Here is a 16,625-nt window from a genome sequence, read left to right as displayed (position 1 = left end):
GGATGAGGATGACTTTGGCCTTTTGGCAAATACATATGCATTTTTTTTGGCAGAAAAGGCATGTGTTTAGGGGTTGACCAGTTGAAGAAAGCGCATCCACCCTCTCAATGGGAAGATCCTTGTGCCTAGATCAAGACAGAATGAAAGTTTGTTTAGATGTGAAGCAAACATGTCTCTTTGTGGAAGGCACTACAATAGCACCCTCTTGTTAGTTTGGCATCTGCCATGAATGATGGTGGATCTGCTAGTCAGTCTTTTTGGGTGCTGAAATTTCCCTAGATATAGCTGAGAAGTCAACCACTGAACCTTTTCTATCTCCCAGAGGATCCAGATGGCAGTGTCAGAGACAGGTTTAATTTTTCCGCTGTCCATTTTTACCAGTGGCCACAGTTCAAATGTCAAACTTCTTAAATATAATCTGTGTAGTGATGGGGGAAGAGGCTACTGAATGGCTAGATCCAGTGCCCAGAGTTTGATGGTGATCTGAAATTCCAACTTGGACTATAGTCCCTGTCATTATCTATATGCCCCATAGAGACTCTCCAACCTCTGACGCTTGTTTTGGTTATGATCCTGAAGATTCATGGGTTTGCCAAAGGCTTGTCCCTCATCAGGTATATGTTCCACAGTGGAACAATTTCCGGACCCAAGTGAAATGAGAAGTCAAAGCCTCTTGATGAGAGGACTACTCAATCCCACTTCATGAAGGCTTGAAGAAACCATATACTGTCCAGTGAACAGTGTCTGCAGCTGTGACTAACAGATCTAGAGGAGGGAGAGCGTGATTAGCATGGTCTCGTACAGAAGACAAGAGAAAAACTTCCTTCAGTTTCTGGGCTTTCCAGAAGAACAACCTTGGTTGGTGAGAAAACAAACAAAACCAAATCTCAAAGTGACTGGGATCCTGTGACTGAGTCAGAGCACTTCTCTCTGTTTCACAATGAGCCTGTGGAATTGCAGAATGGAGAGTGCCTGATGCAGATGAAGCGGAGATGTCTGGAAAGTGTTCACAGCCTAGAAAACCCCCTCCTATTTAAAACGAACATTATTTCCTTCTTTCTTCATTGTAGCAATCACTATTGTCCTAAGTTTAAAACCATGGGGCAGAGGAGATGCCAAAGGAGAGGTCTGGTCAGGATACATGCTGTAAGTGCATTTTAGATGGCATCTTAGGCCAGGTTACACTCAGTGGGCTAGAGGGCAACACATGGAGCAGCTACTGTAATGGGCTTATGCCAATCTATGAGGGGCTACAGGAGTCCCTTTGGGAATGACCATGGAAAGATCTGCTGGAACCGCACTCACGAGGACAGCAGGAACCATCTGCATGCAGCAGAGATGAAAGTGGCAGCAAAAAAGTGAGAAAATGAAGAGTCAGTAGCTGAAAGAAAAGCAGAGCTGAAGTGCAGGACAATGCTGCTGGAGGCAGAGAAACTGGAGCTGTAGTCCCAAGAAAGTTGTTAAAGGACATTTGGGTGTGTTAAGGAGAAAATCTACACAGGACTGCCTCCAAAACTGCAGTCAGTACAGCTTAAGCTATCAGTAGCTATATTTTGGCAGATACAGTTTCTGAGAAGCTGATGTAAAAAGCCATCGTTTTGTTCCATATTTATTATTCCTTCCACATGAAATGCTCAGTTTACAAACCAAAAGAAGACTTGGGTTTAGTTGGTAGCACAGCATGTTCCACTTAGTACAGAGTCTGAAGAAATGAAACGGTGCTCTGACTACTTTACACATAACTAGCAACCATCACCAACAACAGATACGGGAGTCTCTGGCCATTTGAAGACCCAGGAGCAGAACAGAGTAAAGCTTGCTGGCTTGATTTTCACGCTGCATTGCTAAAGCAGAGAAGGGTTGGGAAAGAGAACAGGTACAGTAGGGCAGTACCAAATACCAAGACAATCACATTTCTGACCTAGCTCTTTGAATGTTCATGGTTTTGTCAGTATGCACGTTAATGTTTGTATTCACTCTATACTTTAATTACATTTTGGATATTAAAACATTAAAAACACACACATTTTCTAATCTTTCAAATAGATGTTTAAAGGAACTGCCAAACAAAAAATGCTAAGAAATATCTCCTAGACATAGTGAAAAAAGTTTAAGACATTACAGTTAATGCATAATACTGACCTACTTTATATATATTTTCCTTCCATTCATTAGAAATATTCATACAACTTAACCCTTAGCCTGAAAAACTGTTCTACAGAAGCAAAAGCAAGTACAGCAATTGAACAAAACTTTAGCTTTGAAAAACAAAAATAAAAACAAAACCAACAGTTGACAAAGAAAATCAGAAGGTGAAATATACCAGGTTAGATCTTGCAGTGTAGTATATTTCTTCTGAACTGTCCAAAAAATCGTTACTGTTGGGCTGTTCATTAGACAGAGACCAAGAAACTCAGGTTATTTACTTTGAGACTGAAAGCCAGATATACAAAGGGAAATTGTCTTGCCAACACAATTTTGTTAATGCAAATGCAAACTTAAACCACATTAAACAGCTTCTGACAAAACTTACATTTCATATTACATCATAATTAATTTAGTATAAAGTTTAAACATTACTTAACAGCAAAAAAGCAGAAAGAGCCAAAGAACTACCTTAATAAATTGAAATTAGCAATTATCAATTTATTCCCATCTCTCAATCCCTCCCATTCCAGGATTTTTTGTCACCTGTTAGACTACTGGAGATTATTGCAAACTTCTACCCAAAATCTCTCTTCCTACAAGACCTTTCATCAAAACGTGTCTTAGAATGAATAGGACTTCTTTTGCAGCCAGTTAGTACTCGGACTTCAATTGATCAGAATGATCTAAATTTAATGATACAATACTCCTTTCCTCAATCTTTGAGACTGACACCACCTCCACAATCCTTTCATCCTCTAACAAGGAACCATTCTCTAGCTTCCAAGAATCAGCCTGGCTTTTCCACTTTGCAGTATATTAATGAATCAGCCATTAAAACCATTCATATTTAATTTAATAAAAGCAGGTACCTGTAAAGTATTGGAACTACTTAAGTGTAAATGTTTTTTTCCAGATTACCGTTACATTTCTATGTAGTTCAAAGTAACCTCATAAATATAAAAATAATGGTTTTGTTTCACTGGTATGCATTTTTTCTTCACCTACGGTCAGACCGAACATGAGCTCAAATAATTTTGTAGGGTATTATAGGAAAGCTGCTGCCATGCCCTCAGGAATAAGGTGCTGAAAAACTTTTAAAGGAAAAATATCTTAAGATGTCCTAAATAAAGAAATCCCTTTATCTTAAGAGCAAAGTACAGCCCTTCATGCTTCCCAATACTAGGCAGGCAATTAAGCACTCCCTTTCCCTCCTCAGAAATATCCAAATGAACAATTCTAGCTCCTCCTCATGGGCAGGGAGATAAACACAGGGGCTTAGGTAGTGGTTGTCTGTCTTTTTGACAGAGTCAAAACAAAGAGTTCTGGTTCTCCCTTCTGGCAAGGGAACCTTTTGTGTTGGTTTTCCCTATCAGCAGAATTAATCCTTTCTTGCAGCCAGAGAGACAACTAAGATTCAAAAGGGCAATACTTCTGTGTGTTTCAACAAAATGTGGTGCAAACTTCAACTCCTCCCTTCCAAGAACATCTGCCAAAGAAACGCTCCTTATGGCTGTGCCTTAAGCCCCAGAAGAAAGCTTTCCCCTCACAAACACTGTTGTCCTGTAAAGCTGTCCAGCCGGGTGACGGGGACATACACCCAGTCACAGGAATTTTAAAATCAAAATGTACAATCTAAAAAGGGCTGCTTTTTCAATTTTAAGCTCCATTTTCTTCATTAAAACCTATTTTGCAATTGTCATGCCACATATTCAAGAACTTCTCAAAGAACAAAAAGAATAACACAAAAGTGAGAAAATATTTAAAGGCATGTAGAACTAAAGATTGTGCTAATCATAATAGTTTCCACAATGTATATTATAGTGAAGCAGACTACAGAGAAAGGGAATAAGAGTACTGACATTGTAAGGTGATTTTGGTAAGACTCGCTCTTAACATATATTTTTCTTGCCAGTTTTAGAATTGCTGATCCTCTGTTTTTCCCATATGTTTAATTTTTTATATATATATATATATATATATATATATATATATATATATATATATATATATATATATATATATATATATAATGCTCTAATCAGCATAGCAATAACTAATGTGATTATGCAGTTACGTAAATGGGTATATAATTTCTCTGAAGTTGTTGCATAAATTCTTGTTTGTGTTAGATAAGCTACTCCTCTCTGTCCCGTTGGGATACTATAGGCTGCAGTCCGCCTGCCCAAGCCAGCTGCTGTGGAAGAGAGAGTGTGCACACCAACTCACATCTCCAAAGCCAGCTGGCTCTTTACCAGAGGAAAGGGTCAAGGGAGGGGAGGAAGGAGGAGCTCTTGTAGTGCACTGCAAGAGAAGTGTGCCAACTCTGCTCTTGCAAGGCTCTTATGCCAAAGGAGTGCAGCTCCAGGCACGCTCCCTTCCTAAGAACCTGAACTCCAGGGCGAGGAGCTCGTTGATAAAATTGCTTGGGGGGAGAGAGAAGGGACTATGTCACAAGTCAAGCTTTTTTCTCATTTGCAGGATGTAAAATCTGAGGCATAAAACCCATGCAACATGTTACTCACAAACTCATGATGTGGCTCTGTCTCCTTCCTTAATGGAGGATTGAACTTTATTTGACCAACTATAGAGGAAAAAAATAAAGTCAAGATCTGGTTCGCTTACTGTAAGAAAGGATTCAGTTTCTAGTAGCCGTTGGCCACTAACGAAGCATAATTCAGTTTTATGCGCATATTATACTTCCATTGATGTGTATTTCTGACACACACATGCCCTTAGTGCCATGAGCTCAGAGCCCTTTAGAAAGCAGCAAGCTCTGGGGGTTGCCCATCCTTGCTTCTGTTCAGAGCTATGTAAGGGATTGCCCTTATGTCCTCATCATCCACACATGAGAAGGATCACAAAGAGGATTCAGAAGCAGCATGGTAGGGAAGCATAACTCTGCAAGGCAACTCGTAACTTTAGTTACAGGTGAGTAAATCTTTTCTGTGAATTGCTTTTTCAGATCCGTACTGTTGGGAGATTTAACCAGCAGTAAAAATCCCTGATGAAGGGTTGAGGAGTACTAATTAAATTTTCCAACACTGCTCTTCTGCAAGAGACATTGGCCATTGTACCAAAAGTTGGATACAATGTTCTTGAGTTCTTGAAGCTCAAGAATTCCAGTTACTATTAGTTTATAAATCCCAAGATACCAAACTCAACATTTAAACTGCATTTGTTTTTGGAGAAAGGGAAGTCCTGCCTTCTGATCTAACCTCTCATCAGACTCTCCCTCCACCAAGTTGCGTGTGACCATTTCAGTTTGAAAATAAAACTGATAATCTTAAAATAATAGTTGAATGAGAGATGTCAGTGTTATGCACAGGGTTTTCTTAGCAGTGGTTTCTTTACCATCACCATAAGGTTTCAGGGGGCTTTCACTCCAACTTTAAATTAAACATTTTCTGAATAGCTGGCCCAAAAGTTTAATGCCAGCAATATTCAAAGTAAAGTACCAAGTTGCAATGCATAGCAGTATTATGATGACATTTTCCTCAGTCCTAGGGTGAAGACAGAATCTTGCACCACTCTCTGGAAACCCTCTCTGAAGAATAGCATGAAGTGGCATTGAAAGTCTTTGAGAGGAACCTATGTCAAACCTTATTTCACTAGGCTGTAGTAGTAGAGAGATTTGAAGCAGCGTTGGAAAACAAAATGGTATGGACCGGTACATATTTTAAGAGAGAGAGAGAGAGAGAGAGAGAGAGAGAGAGTGTGAGTGAGTGTATATATATATACACACACACACACACACACACACACCCCAGGGGTAGGCAACCTATGGCACGCATGCCGAAGGCGGCACGCGAGCTGATTTTCAGTGGCACTCACACTGCCCGGGTCCTGGCCACCGCTCTGGGGGGCTCTGCATTTTAATTTAATTTTAAATGAAGCTTCTTAAGCATTTTAAAAACCTTATTTACTTTACATACAACAATAGTTTAGTTATATATTATAGACTTATAGAAAGAGACCTTCTAAAAACGTTAAAATGTATTACTGGCACGCGAAACCTTAAATCAGAGTGAATAAATGAAGACTCGGCACACCACTTCTGAAAGGTTGCCGATCCCTGATATATACATATATATACACACACACACACACACACACACACTCTTAAAATATGTACCGGTCCATACCATTTTGTTTTCCAACACTGCTTCAAATTCAAAAAGCCCACGAAAGCTTATGCCCAAATAAATATCTGAGTCTTTAAGGTGCCACCGGACTCCTTCAAGTTAAGGTAGATAGACAAAAGCTCAGTTTAAGTTAAAAGCTAATTTCAAGTTATTATAACCTTTAATATTCTTAATTTAATGAAGTATACACATGCTTACAGTTTATTTCAGAGCGTGTTTTTTCTTCTCTCACATTTCTACTTGTTGAATGAATTCTATGAGGCACAAGGGGCTAGAAAAGAAAAAAAAAAAGCATTACCAAAAGTATATACCTTCTATTATGTGAAGATACAGTTGTCCTGTAATATGTATTTTACTCATCTCCTTAGAATATTTTTAAATGTCTGATACAAGCAAAGTCTAAAAACAAACGATATAAAGAGTATGTTTTGCATTTTAAAGACACACCACTACATTAGACTGCTGTCCAGGTACTAACAATATATATTTCCATTATATCTGTACAGTTTGTGCCAGTCTAGCTGAGTGTGCAATGGTTTTATAGCTGTTACATACATCATTCTGAATTTAAATGGACAGTGGTAAGTCTGTATTTATCCTAATTTGTCTGTTTCCTTCTTATACTTGCTGTGCAAAGCGCTCGAGATCCTAACAGTATTTAAACAAAATTACCATACCAAAGAATACCCGCTTAGTGCATTATATTGACTGCCTGACCCACACACAAAGTTACAGAGCCCCACTTCGGAAAATTATAAAAAAAGTCTAAAAGAATTAAGTTAGAAACTGGCAAGGGGACAAGCATGCGATATAAAGTATAATAAAACTTGGTCCCTGTAAATAAAAATGTCTATTAAAAAAGGTCTTTGTGACTATCTGTGTTTCTGTTACAAGGTCTGTGTGGCAGTTAAATAAGATGAACGTTTTGATGGGGCATCTCTGTTTTCAAGGGTTGTGTGTCTTTTAAATAAAAATAGCTTCAAAGAACCCAGCTATTATGTCTTTAAGAAAAGAAACCTATTTACAGCAAAAAGCTGAAATGCATGTAGTAGAATTCAGGGGAAATAAAACAAAAACATGTGTTTCAAATAAACCAAAAATGCTCCTATATTCTGTATAAAACATGGATATTTGAGACATGTGTACATAAGTAAAACTGAGCTGACTCAACACCACTGAATTACATTGGTTTAACCATAACCTACTGAAAAAAAGAGGTTGTGTGGAACTATTGCCTTCAGATGTAATCACTAAGGTTAAGATTCTGTCACGGGTATTTTTAGTAGAAGTCGGGGACAGGTCACAGGCAATAAAGAAAAATTCACAGAAGCCCAGCTGTTTCAGCAGCCCAGGGGCCACTGCTCCATCAGCCCTGAGACTGACCGCCGGTCAGCTGTTCTGGCAGCCCTGGGGCTGACTGGGGGCTCCAGCCGCGCCCCAGAAGTAGTCCCGGAGATGCTGGAAAGTCATGGAATCTGCGACCTTCATGACAGAATCATATCCTTAGTAATCACACATCCATGTTTCCTTAATGCTCCATCAGGGTTAAAGATACTAGGTCCTGTTGGGGCTGGAAAAATAATCAGTATTTCACCCACGGAAAGGGGGGTGGGTGAGCTCTGATTAATATTAATTTAAACAAAAGGAAGTATTTTAAGGGGGTACATAATACATGCATACATAGGGAATTTCAGAGCTGTAGTGATCAAATCAATCTGCTAACTACAGACATTGAACTTTGTTTCAAACAGTTAGGCTGGCATAAAAAACAGCTTTTTTGGAGACTGTCTTCTTATAACAGCAACCATCTTTCAAAAATTATTACTGCTGGACTGCAGGACAAGGGGTTTCGCTTGCTTTATAAATCTGAAAATATAGATTATACAATCTTACTCTTTGTACATGCTGTCTTTACTAATAATGATACACGTCTTTATTTCAGTGTGATTTGTTTAGAATGGAAACAGCAACTTCAAGCTGCATTACAGAGGTGATGGAGTTTGAAGAAAACAAAGAGTATTTCCCACTTTTGTTATTTAAAAAAAACAAAATTATGTGGGGCCTATGCCAGGGGAGAGCACTACGACACTGACAGCATGATGCCTGGGGAGAAAGCAGAATTTCAAGACTGGTATCAGGACAACCGATAAGACATTTGACTTGCAGCAGGAGCTTGCGTATTATTGTCAGCAGGATGTCAACATTGAAATGGGCCTGTATCCTGTACAGAGAAAAGATCATGAAAATGAGATAGCTGTTGCAGTGAAGGGTCCTGATAGAGATAAACTTGTATATAGATCCTTTCCAGTGCAGAATGTCGGCCTCTGACTGCATGGCTATATACAGATTTATATTTTTACAGCCCAACACCACAGCACTTCTCCCTCCAGACAACTATCACAGACAGAAAAAGCTATTCGACTCCAGCTATCCAGTGGCTGTTGTATATCGCTCACGAAGAAAATATACAGATACAATATGCTTTACAGGTAGGATCCTACTTTCTAGACAGTTATGCCGTCACTAACAGGAAATGCACAGCCTTTCAATGGGGTTTTTCCATGGCTGTGTCACCTATTATGATGAAAAAGCTCACAATCTAATGACAGGGACGACTTTTGGATTTCTTTATTACAAGACAGCTCAAGACTGATTTTCTGAAAAGATGAGGATATGAAGTCAGGACCCTCTGGGAACACAAGTGGGAGGTGATGATAGAAATAGATAGGAGGGAGCTTGCAGATTTCTTCAACAAAGCCCAATTGCTTCAACTCTGGTGCTCAGGGATGCTCTTTTTGGAGGGAGGTCTAACACTATTTTCTTGTATTACAAACCTAACCCCAATGAAGAAATCCACTATTACAATTTTACCAGCCTGTACCCTTTCATAAACAAAACTAAAGAGCACCCCATCGAACAAGCCGATATCGTTCATGACAAATTTGGACCCCTCGCAAATTATTTTGGAATTCCAAAATTAAACAACACTGCCCACAAGGCCTCTCCCCCCCCCCACCCCATGTTATCTGTCAGAGTGGGTGGCAAACTTATGTTCCCACTATGCCAAATCTGTGTGGAAACTGAGTAGCAGAAGACATGCACCCATACTGATGAGGAGAGCGCCATCCTGGGGACTTGGTGCACAGTGGAATTGAATGCGGCCATAGCAAAAGGGTGTATGGTGGCGCAAAAAAAAAAAAAACCACCTATGAAATCTGGCATTTTAAAGAAAAATCTGACAAACTTTTCTAAATACAGAAACAAGAGACTTCAGGGTATCCAAGCTGGTGCACAAAGAAAAACAACATAAATAAGTTAATGATTTCTAAAAAGAAAGAAGATGTGCATTTATGCCAACATAAGATTATGCTGAACACCACAAAGCATCAAATTGCTAAACTGTTTTTAATTTCTCTGGGGGGTAAATTAGGCAAAAGAACAAACCTACCCAATACCAGCATCATGAGACTCTTGACGAACTCTTTCAGCACCTATTTTCTCCCAATTATGAGGTTTCATCCTCCAAGTTTATCAATGATGAAACAGCTTGCATGTCTTGGAAGCATACAAAAGAATGCTACATGGTCTCTGGCAATACCAACGTCTTCAGGGCTTATTTCACCACCACTTATGGCCATATTAGAACTATATAACCTGCTAGACAGGTTGCAAAGAGGTGCCTGTACCATGACACAGAGTAGGTGATATTTGTGAAAAGGGAGGGAGACTGGAAACTCCCTCCAGCGGATTATTTAAGGGACCTCACAAGCGAGATCCTGCCAGATCAACGCATCACAGAGTTTGTGTCAGTAAGTCCAAAGTCGTATGGGTACAAGGTGTCAGAAGGGAAGGCCTACATGAAAGTCAAAGAGATTACCCTCAACATAGCAAACTGTGATAAAATCTACTTTGACAATCTGACAGATCTAATCTAGATTATAGCATAGACCTAGGGAAGTATAACCCAAAGAAGATAGAAGTGCAGCAGTCCTCTATTGTAAGGAACAAAAATCAGTAGCAAATAGAGACAAAGACCCTTAAGAAAATGCAGACAGTCACAACATGAGGGTCATCAGAGAAAGGTTTAAAACCTGCACTACAGCTTTGGAAAATGGATACATGATGGAAACCTTTTTTTAGAATTCTCACAGGGCCTAGCAACTATTAGAAAAGTCACTTTATAAAAAATGTATTGGATAACACTGAGCAAATATCTGTTATGTCTGAGACTACTGTGTGGTGTTACAGCTGCAGGCAATCTCAGTATAAAGAACTGCTTTGTAAATAACCTTTTATCAATTTTGTGGAGGGGTCACCTGATGCTTTTAATGATGACCAGTTGTTTCCTAGCAATAAAGTAAATAAGATTATTGTAGACTATTTGATTAACTCTGCTTGTGAAAGTGATGAAATTGAGAAAGCCTTTACCAAGTACATGCATTACAGGAATGTGTGCATTATGTATATAGTTCAAAACGTATTTTGTCCGGGGGGGGGGGGGGGGCGGAAGAGTTGCACAATTAACTGAAACACAAAGTACATGATTCTGTTAAAAAAAAAAAACCCAGGGATAAATTACAAATTATTATGCTTGCTCTGCAAATGTACGCTAGCAAGGCAGAATACTTTCTAGAAGCTATTGAAGCTACCGAAAGAACTTAAAGCTATCTGGTGGTGGATTTAAATACTTCTACACCAGAGGTTTATAGATTAAGAACTAGGATTTTCTGTCCAGACTGGCCCACAGTTTATACTTTGAAAAGAACAGCTGGGTACAAAAAGAAATGAATTTTTGGTAAGTCCTTTTTAACAGCCGAGGCTGCCAACTGCAGGCACATCTGGCTATGTGAAGAGAAACCTGGTCCTTTTAAAATTACTTAGCCAATCACCCCTGCAGAAAAGGAAGGGAATATTGTGTTCAGCCTCTGATAATTTAGTAGTGCCCATCTCAGAAATAGAACTCAATACCTTAACAGAAAAAGTACCTTTGACACACAATTAAGTACATGTGCTGAAAAAGTAATGTATAAGAACTGTGTATTAAAAGTATCTCACTAGAAAAAAAAAGCATCTGGTGAAACATTATCCCTCTGATAATGGGACTTTTGACTAATCAATAACAGAGTATGCAGGGGAAAAAATGTACCTGGTGCCTTCCCACTAATTGGAGCAATTAAGGGTTTTCCCTCCAGCGGAGGAAAATATCAGAACAACTGTGGGTCACTTACTGGATACTGAAATGAAGGCTATTCTTCAAAGGACCAATTTAGTTGAATATGAAATAAACTTTATGCAGCCATACTTCAAAGATACCTTATGTACATGAGGCAGAGTGATGCAGATAAAGAGAAAATAAATCTGTTTCTACTGGAACAGGAAAGAGCATGACTGCCAACCCCCAGAAACACCAAAGAACTCTGACTCTGTTACTCAGGAGGTGTTGGATAATGTGAATAGGTTTTACAAGAAAAATGCATTAGTATTGCTAAATAAAGTGAGCAGGGTAAAAACATCTCTTCACAGAACAATTATGGGGCTTTTGTGTATAAAGGCTCAGTTGTTAATGGTTCTAACATGCTTAACTGAGGCCTGGTCTACACTAACCCCCAAATTCGAACTAAGGTACGCAACTTCAGCTACGTGAATAACGTAGCTGAAGTCGACATACCTTAGTTCGAACTTACCGCGGTTCAGACGCGGTCCACACGTGGCAGGCAGGGTCCCCGTCGACTCCGCGGTACTCCTCTCGCCGAGCTGGAGTACCGCAGTCGACGGCGAGCGCTTCCGGGATCGATTTATCGCGTCCAGACCAGACGCGATAAATCGAACCCTGAACTTCGATTGCCAGCTGTCGAACTACCGCGGTAGTGTAGACCTGGCCTTAGTCAGGTTGTCACCCAAACAAGCTCCATTCCTAGAAGACATGGACCTAAAGGATGGGATGTGTTTATAAATGCCATAGTGGATCTGAACGTACCATCTTCCACAACGCAGCCAACATAGAGCTTTTGGAATGCCTGAAGGCCTTTAAACCATGGCTGATCAAGAAACCACCCCCTTTTTCCCTCCTAAAAAGCAAAAGTTGGCTAAAAACCCAAATGGCTCAATGTGCAATGTTTTTCATGCATTCATTTTTAAAATGGTAATGTTTTCCTTTAAACAAAACATTTCTATACTTAAAAAAAAAATACTATGTACTTTCTCTGCATTGGCCATTGTACCAAACAAAAAACAAAAAACAAACAAAAAAACCCCACACCACCAGACATTAATTGTCTTTAAACCCCCACCTGAGGTTGCTTTATTGAGAAACACGATTATAAAAGTAATTGCAAGATACACACATCTGGGCTTGCAGAAACATGTTTTGAGTAAGCCTAGACATGCCCAAGTTTTGTTTTGTTGATTTTCTTAAACAGAATTCACCACTATCCTGTCCTTTTGCACTAAATCACTAGAGTACAGTTTTAAAATCTGACCAAAAGATAAACCCTTACTCCAGTGATGTAAGAAAAACTGCCGCTATAGCCTCAGGCGACAGAGCAGGAGTCTTGTAATTCTCCAACGTGAAACACATTGGTGGCATTTTTGTTTAAAAATGTCATAATGCTGCTAGGAAAGAACACAGTTTGGGGAGTATCCGTATGAGTCAAAAAAGTCTCTACAGTCACACTCCACCAGGTACAAGCTGAGCCATTGTTCACTTGGTTGGTCGTGTGCGTGTGTGTTGACCACAAAACCTTGGGGGGAAGTCTCTGAGATTGACTGCCACCTGAGAGCCATTCGCAAGCAAGCACATCTAAGAAATTCTCTTGTGTGTAAGGGTCTGCTGATAAAACACACAATGGCTGTATAGTGTCCATATTCGCATGTAGTCAAAAGAACGTTTCTCCTCTGATTTATCTCTATGACACTGTCAAAAGCCCCATACACAATCATATTGATAGTGTCTGTCAAAGCCTCTGCAAAACGTATTTCTGGTCTCAGGTTCCCAGTTTTTATCAGGGAATAGTGATCAGCACATCCCTGGTTGGAAGATAGGTCAAAGGCAAACAAGGTGTAACTTGTGCAAACGCCTCATGGTTGATTAACAGAGAGTGATCTTCCATGTGTTTACCAGCCGTCTGTACCAGATTCACGTTTTCTCGTGCAGTTTCCGGCCCTGAAGTCTGGTTGCAGAGGTTTAGCTGGTATATGTTCACCATCCACACACAAGGCCACAAAATTAATATTGTAATGTTTAAAGTGAAAGAGATTTTTAAGTGTAATTTCCACGGTCTAGTTTTCCACATCTTCTGTAGCAGCATTCCCTTAAAGGCCAATTCAAAATTGAATGTCTCTTAACTAGAGTAAATAGACAGACCACCCACTTCTATACCACCAGGTCTATAAGATTTATCAATCTCCACTTCACTGCTCTCTTTAGTTTCAGCCATGGATCATGTGATGCCTGGGTTCGTGGAAAGGAAATTCATTCTTCCTGATATCAGCAAGAGCAATCTACCAACTCTTCAGTGAGCCTGAGAGAGACCAATATCGCAGATGAGAGATTCCCTTTGCTAACTTTTCTTTCAAGTTTCACACTGGAAGAATTTTTCATTGATTCAGTCTGCTTGCCCAGTGTCAAAGATCTGATGTGTATGCTGGTATGTTAATTTTGCTTTTGGATTCACTATTTCACTTTAGTTAGTCTTCTGTAAACTGTCATCACATTCTAGTGAAGAGCTGCTTACTGATCTTCAGTCTCCATATTTCCTTGAGAAGACATCAGCAGCTCTGCAACCATGTCTATTGTGAACACTTCACTTAGAAAATGTTATTCTCCTTTCTCTTCTCTCCCCCCCCCCCCCCCGCCAGCCCATGCTTTACATAAGATCTAAATAATGCTGCATTCATGTCTCTTATGACATTTAGTGCACTCTCCTTTACAGGCTGGACACATTTTCCAAGAATGGTGTAGGTTTTTTTTTTTTTTACTGTATCTTCCACAAGTAGTTTTCCATTCTTTGTAGACTGTCTCCAAATCTTCTGCTTGAGTTTTGTGCTTTTTGCTAAGTCGCACTACAAGTTTGTATTCTTGGGTTCACCTTTGATTTTATCTGTGAGTTTTTCAGACTTCCTAAAAATTGTACATCAGAGAGTTTCTTCACTATGTCATTTAGATCTGGAGTTAGGTTGGATGTATTCAAGTAGGTCACTTGCCATAATAAATATGAGACAGCTTACTTTGTATTTCTCACTTCCCACGCAACGATGCAAAATTGCTTGTCAAAGCCTATCCATTTTGACCATGCTGATTTATCAGCAAAGGGAAAACCTTCTGGAGGGATTATTATAGGAAATATTAGCTTCATTGCTCTTGAAGAAATTTATTTCTTTTACAATCTGCTACTTTTTATCCTGCTGCTTCTGTACCTTTAAGGCATCTTCTCCACCCCCTCCCACTTCTCCTGTGGTGATGCCTCTCATCCTTTTCTGTTTCTATGGGTCTGGGACACCTTGCTGAAGCTGTTCCGGTGTGTTGCCCACAGCCCAGTTTCTTGAGAGAGTCTCTTCTCTACGTTCCTTTCTGAGGAAAATATATTTTTCTCTGGCCTCTGCTTTGGGTAGGAGTTTTTCTTGCCCTCCATACTTCTTAGGACATTTAGTCTCTCTCTTCCCCCCACTGCCAAGTTTAGCCCTGGCGCCAGAACCGGGGGCTGCTACAGTGCTTGAGGATAAGGAAAATAAACATTCCCTGCTCATGGTAGTGGAATTTCACTGATTCTTTTTCTTTTATTTTCTCCTTTCTCTAGGAGATAGGATACAGCCATTTCTGTCACCATATTGCATGTAGTGGGACACAGAAGAACTAGGAGCACACTCGGCAGCAGAGGTAAGAATTTTATTAGTAGTAAGCCAAAAGTGACACAGAAGAGTTAAAGCAGGGCTCACTCTTAAAGAGCCCTCCAGCACAATTATAATCCCTGTGGAATGAAATGGCTCCAGCAAAGGAAGATTTGATATTAATCACTTCAAGGGCCCAAGAAGAGAATTCAAGATGAGGAAGGTGCAAATCGTATCAGGGATCCTTTCCACAGGCAAATGGCAGAAGACAACTGCACATCAATTATTCAATCCAACTTCCAAGGAACCAGGGACGACCCCATAGGGACAGCAACTCTTAGAACCGCTCCTTCCTAACTTCCTGCTACAATTTTAAAGGAACTGTATATGCATCCTCACAACTCCCTCCATTTTTTCCTGTACAAACAGTATTTAACAAGAATTAAACTACAAATCAGAAATGCAGACATGTCACTGGTTTCACTACCTGTCCATATGTGGTCATCTTTTGGTCTTGATGAGGGGTTTTCCCCCCCACCATAATCATTTGAATTATGAAAACCCAAAAGTTAAGAGACTCCAGTCCAATAGGCTTAGCATTCAACAGATCATCTCCTTTAGCGAAGGATGCAGTGAGACCCTTTCCACCTGGTGCTGCTCTCCCTTGTTGTTTATTGTCTTTAGATTGTAAGATCTTCACTGTAAAAATAGGGTCTATATTTTTTCTGCAAATTGCCTGCATGCTGTCCGGTACTACAATAATTAATAAGAACATTACATTTATTAACTGCTTACTCCCACCCCTTGTCCTTCTGTCTGTGTACAGTATTTTATTTCCCAAGGTCTTAAGAGCCTACATACTATTGCATAGTGCTCAGCACGTTGTGGGCATTACCAGAAACAAACAAATAATATAACATTGGCTCATTTCAAGTTCTAATGAGATGTGTTAGTCTACTGTCATCTTCACGTTTTATTTCTTATCACATCTGACCAACTTTTGTCTAACTAGCAGTCTCTGAAGTCAAAACTAAATAAATTTTGGAATTCAATAGTTTAGCCTGGTCTCACCCTGAAAGGTCATTTCCATTTGCAGACATTTTGAGAGTTAGTTTTTCACAAAAGAAGTCAAACACAAACATACAGGAACACAATTACAGAATCCATGGCATGCCTGCCTGTCACAAAAGATTTAAGCTTTCAAAACCGATAATTTGGAAGCTGCTAATATTTGGATAGTCTACATTTATACTGTGTATGCAAATACACCATAAACTAGACATTCTGACTGCATGCTATCCATTTTCTCTTGTTTGTGAAACATTTAATTACTGCCTGGTTTATCATTCTTATATAAGCATGCTATTTTTTTTCATCTGTAGAAGCTTGCACTGATGTTATCATGCCTTGACGTTTGACAAAACTAAGTGCAATCAAGTTTTCTGGATTATTTTAAAACTGGAAATAATATAAATATAACCTGCAAAAGGAATGTAACAGAATACAAAC

The 16,625-nt window shown here is 39.5% G+C and overlaps 1 protein-coding gene across 3 annotated transcripts in view; it reads right to left on the bottom strand.

Moving 5' to 3' along the window:
* MAP4K3 (mitogen-activated protein kinase kinase kinase kinase 3) overlaps positions 1-16,625 on the bottom strand; it is a 125,708-nt gene that overhangs the window by 62,859 nt on the left and 46,224 nt on the right. For 2 of the 3 annotated variants that reach the window (XM_065400303.1, XM_065400301.1), the window contains exons 13-15: positions 6,489-6,561; positions 4,671-4,729; positions 2,324-2,386 (exon numbers count right to left, since the gene is read on the bottom strand). In XM_065400303.1, coding sequence (XP_065256375.1) covers positions 2,324-2,386; positions 4,671-4,729; positions 6,489-6,561 — 195 coding nt within the window. The remainder of the gene's footprint in view (positions 1-2,323; positions 2,387-4,670; positions 4,730-6,488; positions 6,562-16,625) is intronic. The other variant, XM_065400304.1, reaches the window with a different exon arrangement.

Source organism: Emys orbicularis, chromosome 3 (assembly GCF_028017835.1).
Source record: "Emys orbicularis isolate rEmyOrb1 chromosome 3, rEmyOrb1.hap1, whole genome shotgun sequence".
Lineage (NCBI taxonomy): Eukaryota > Metazoa > Chordata > Testudines > Emydidae > Emys > Emys orbicularis.
The sequence above is the reverse complement of the archived record's forward strand: the minus strand, read 5'-3'. Positions and strand labels throughout refer to the sequence as shown.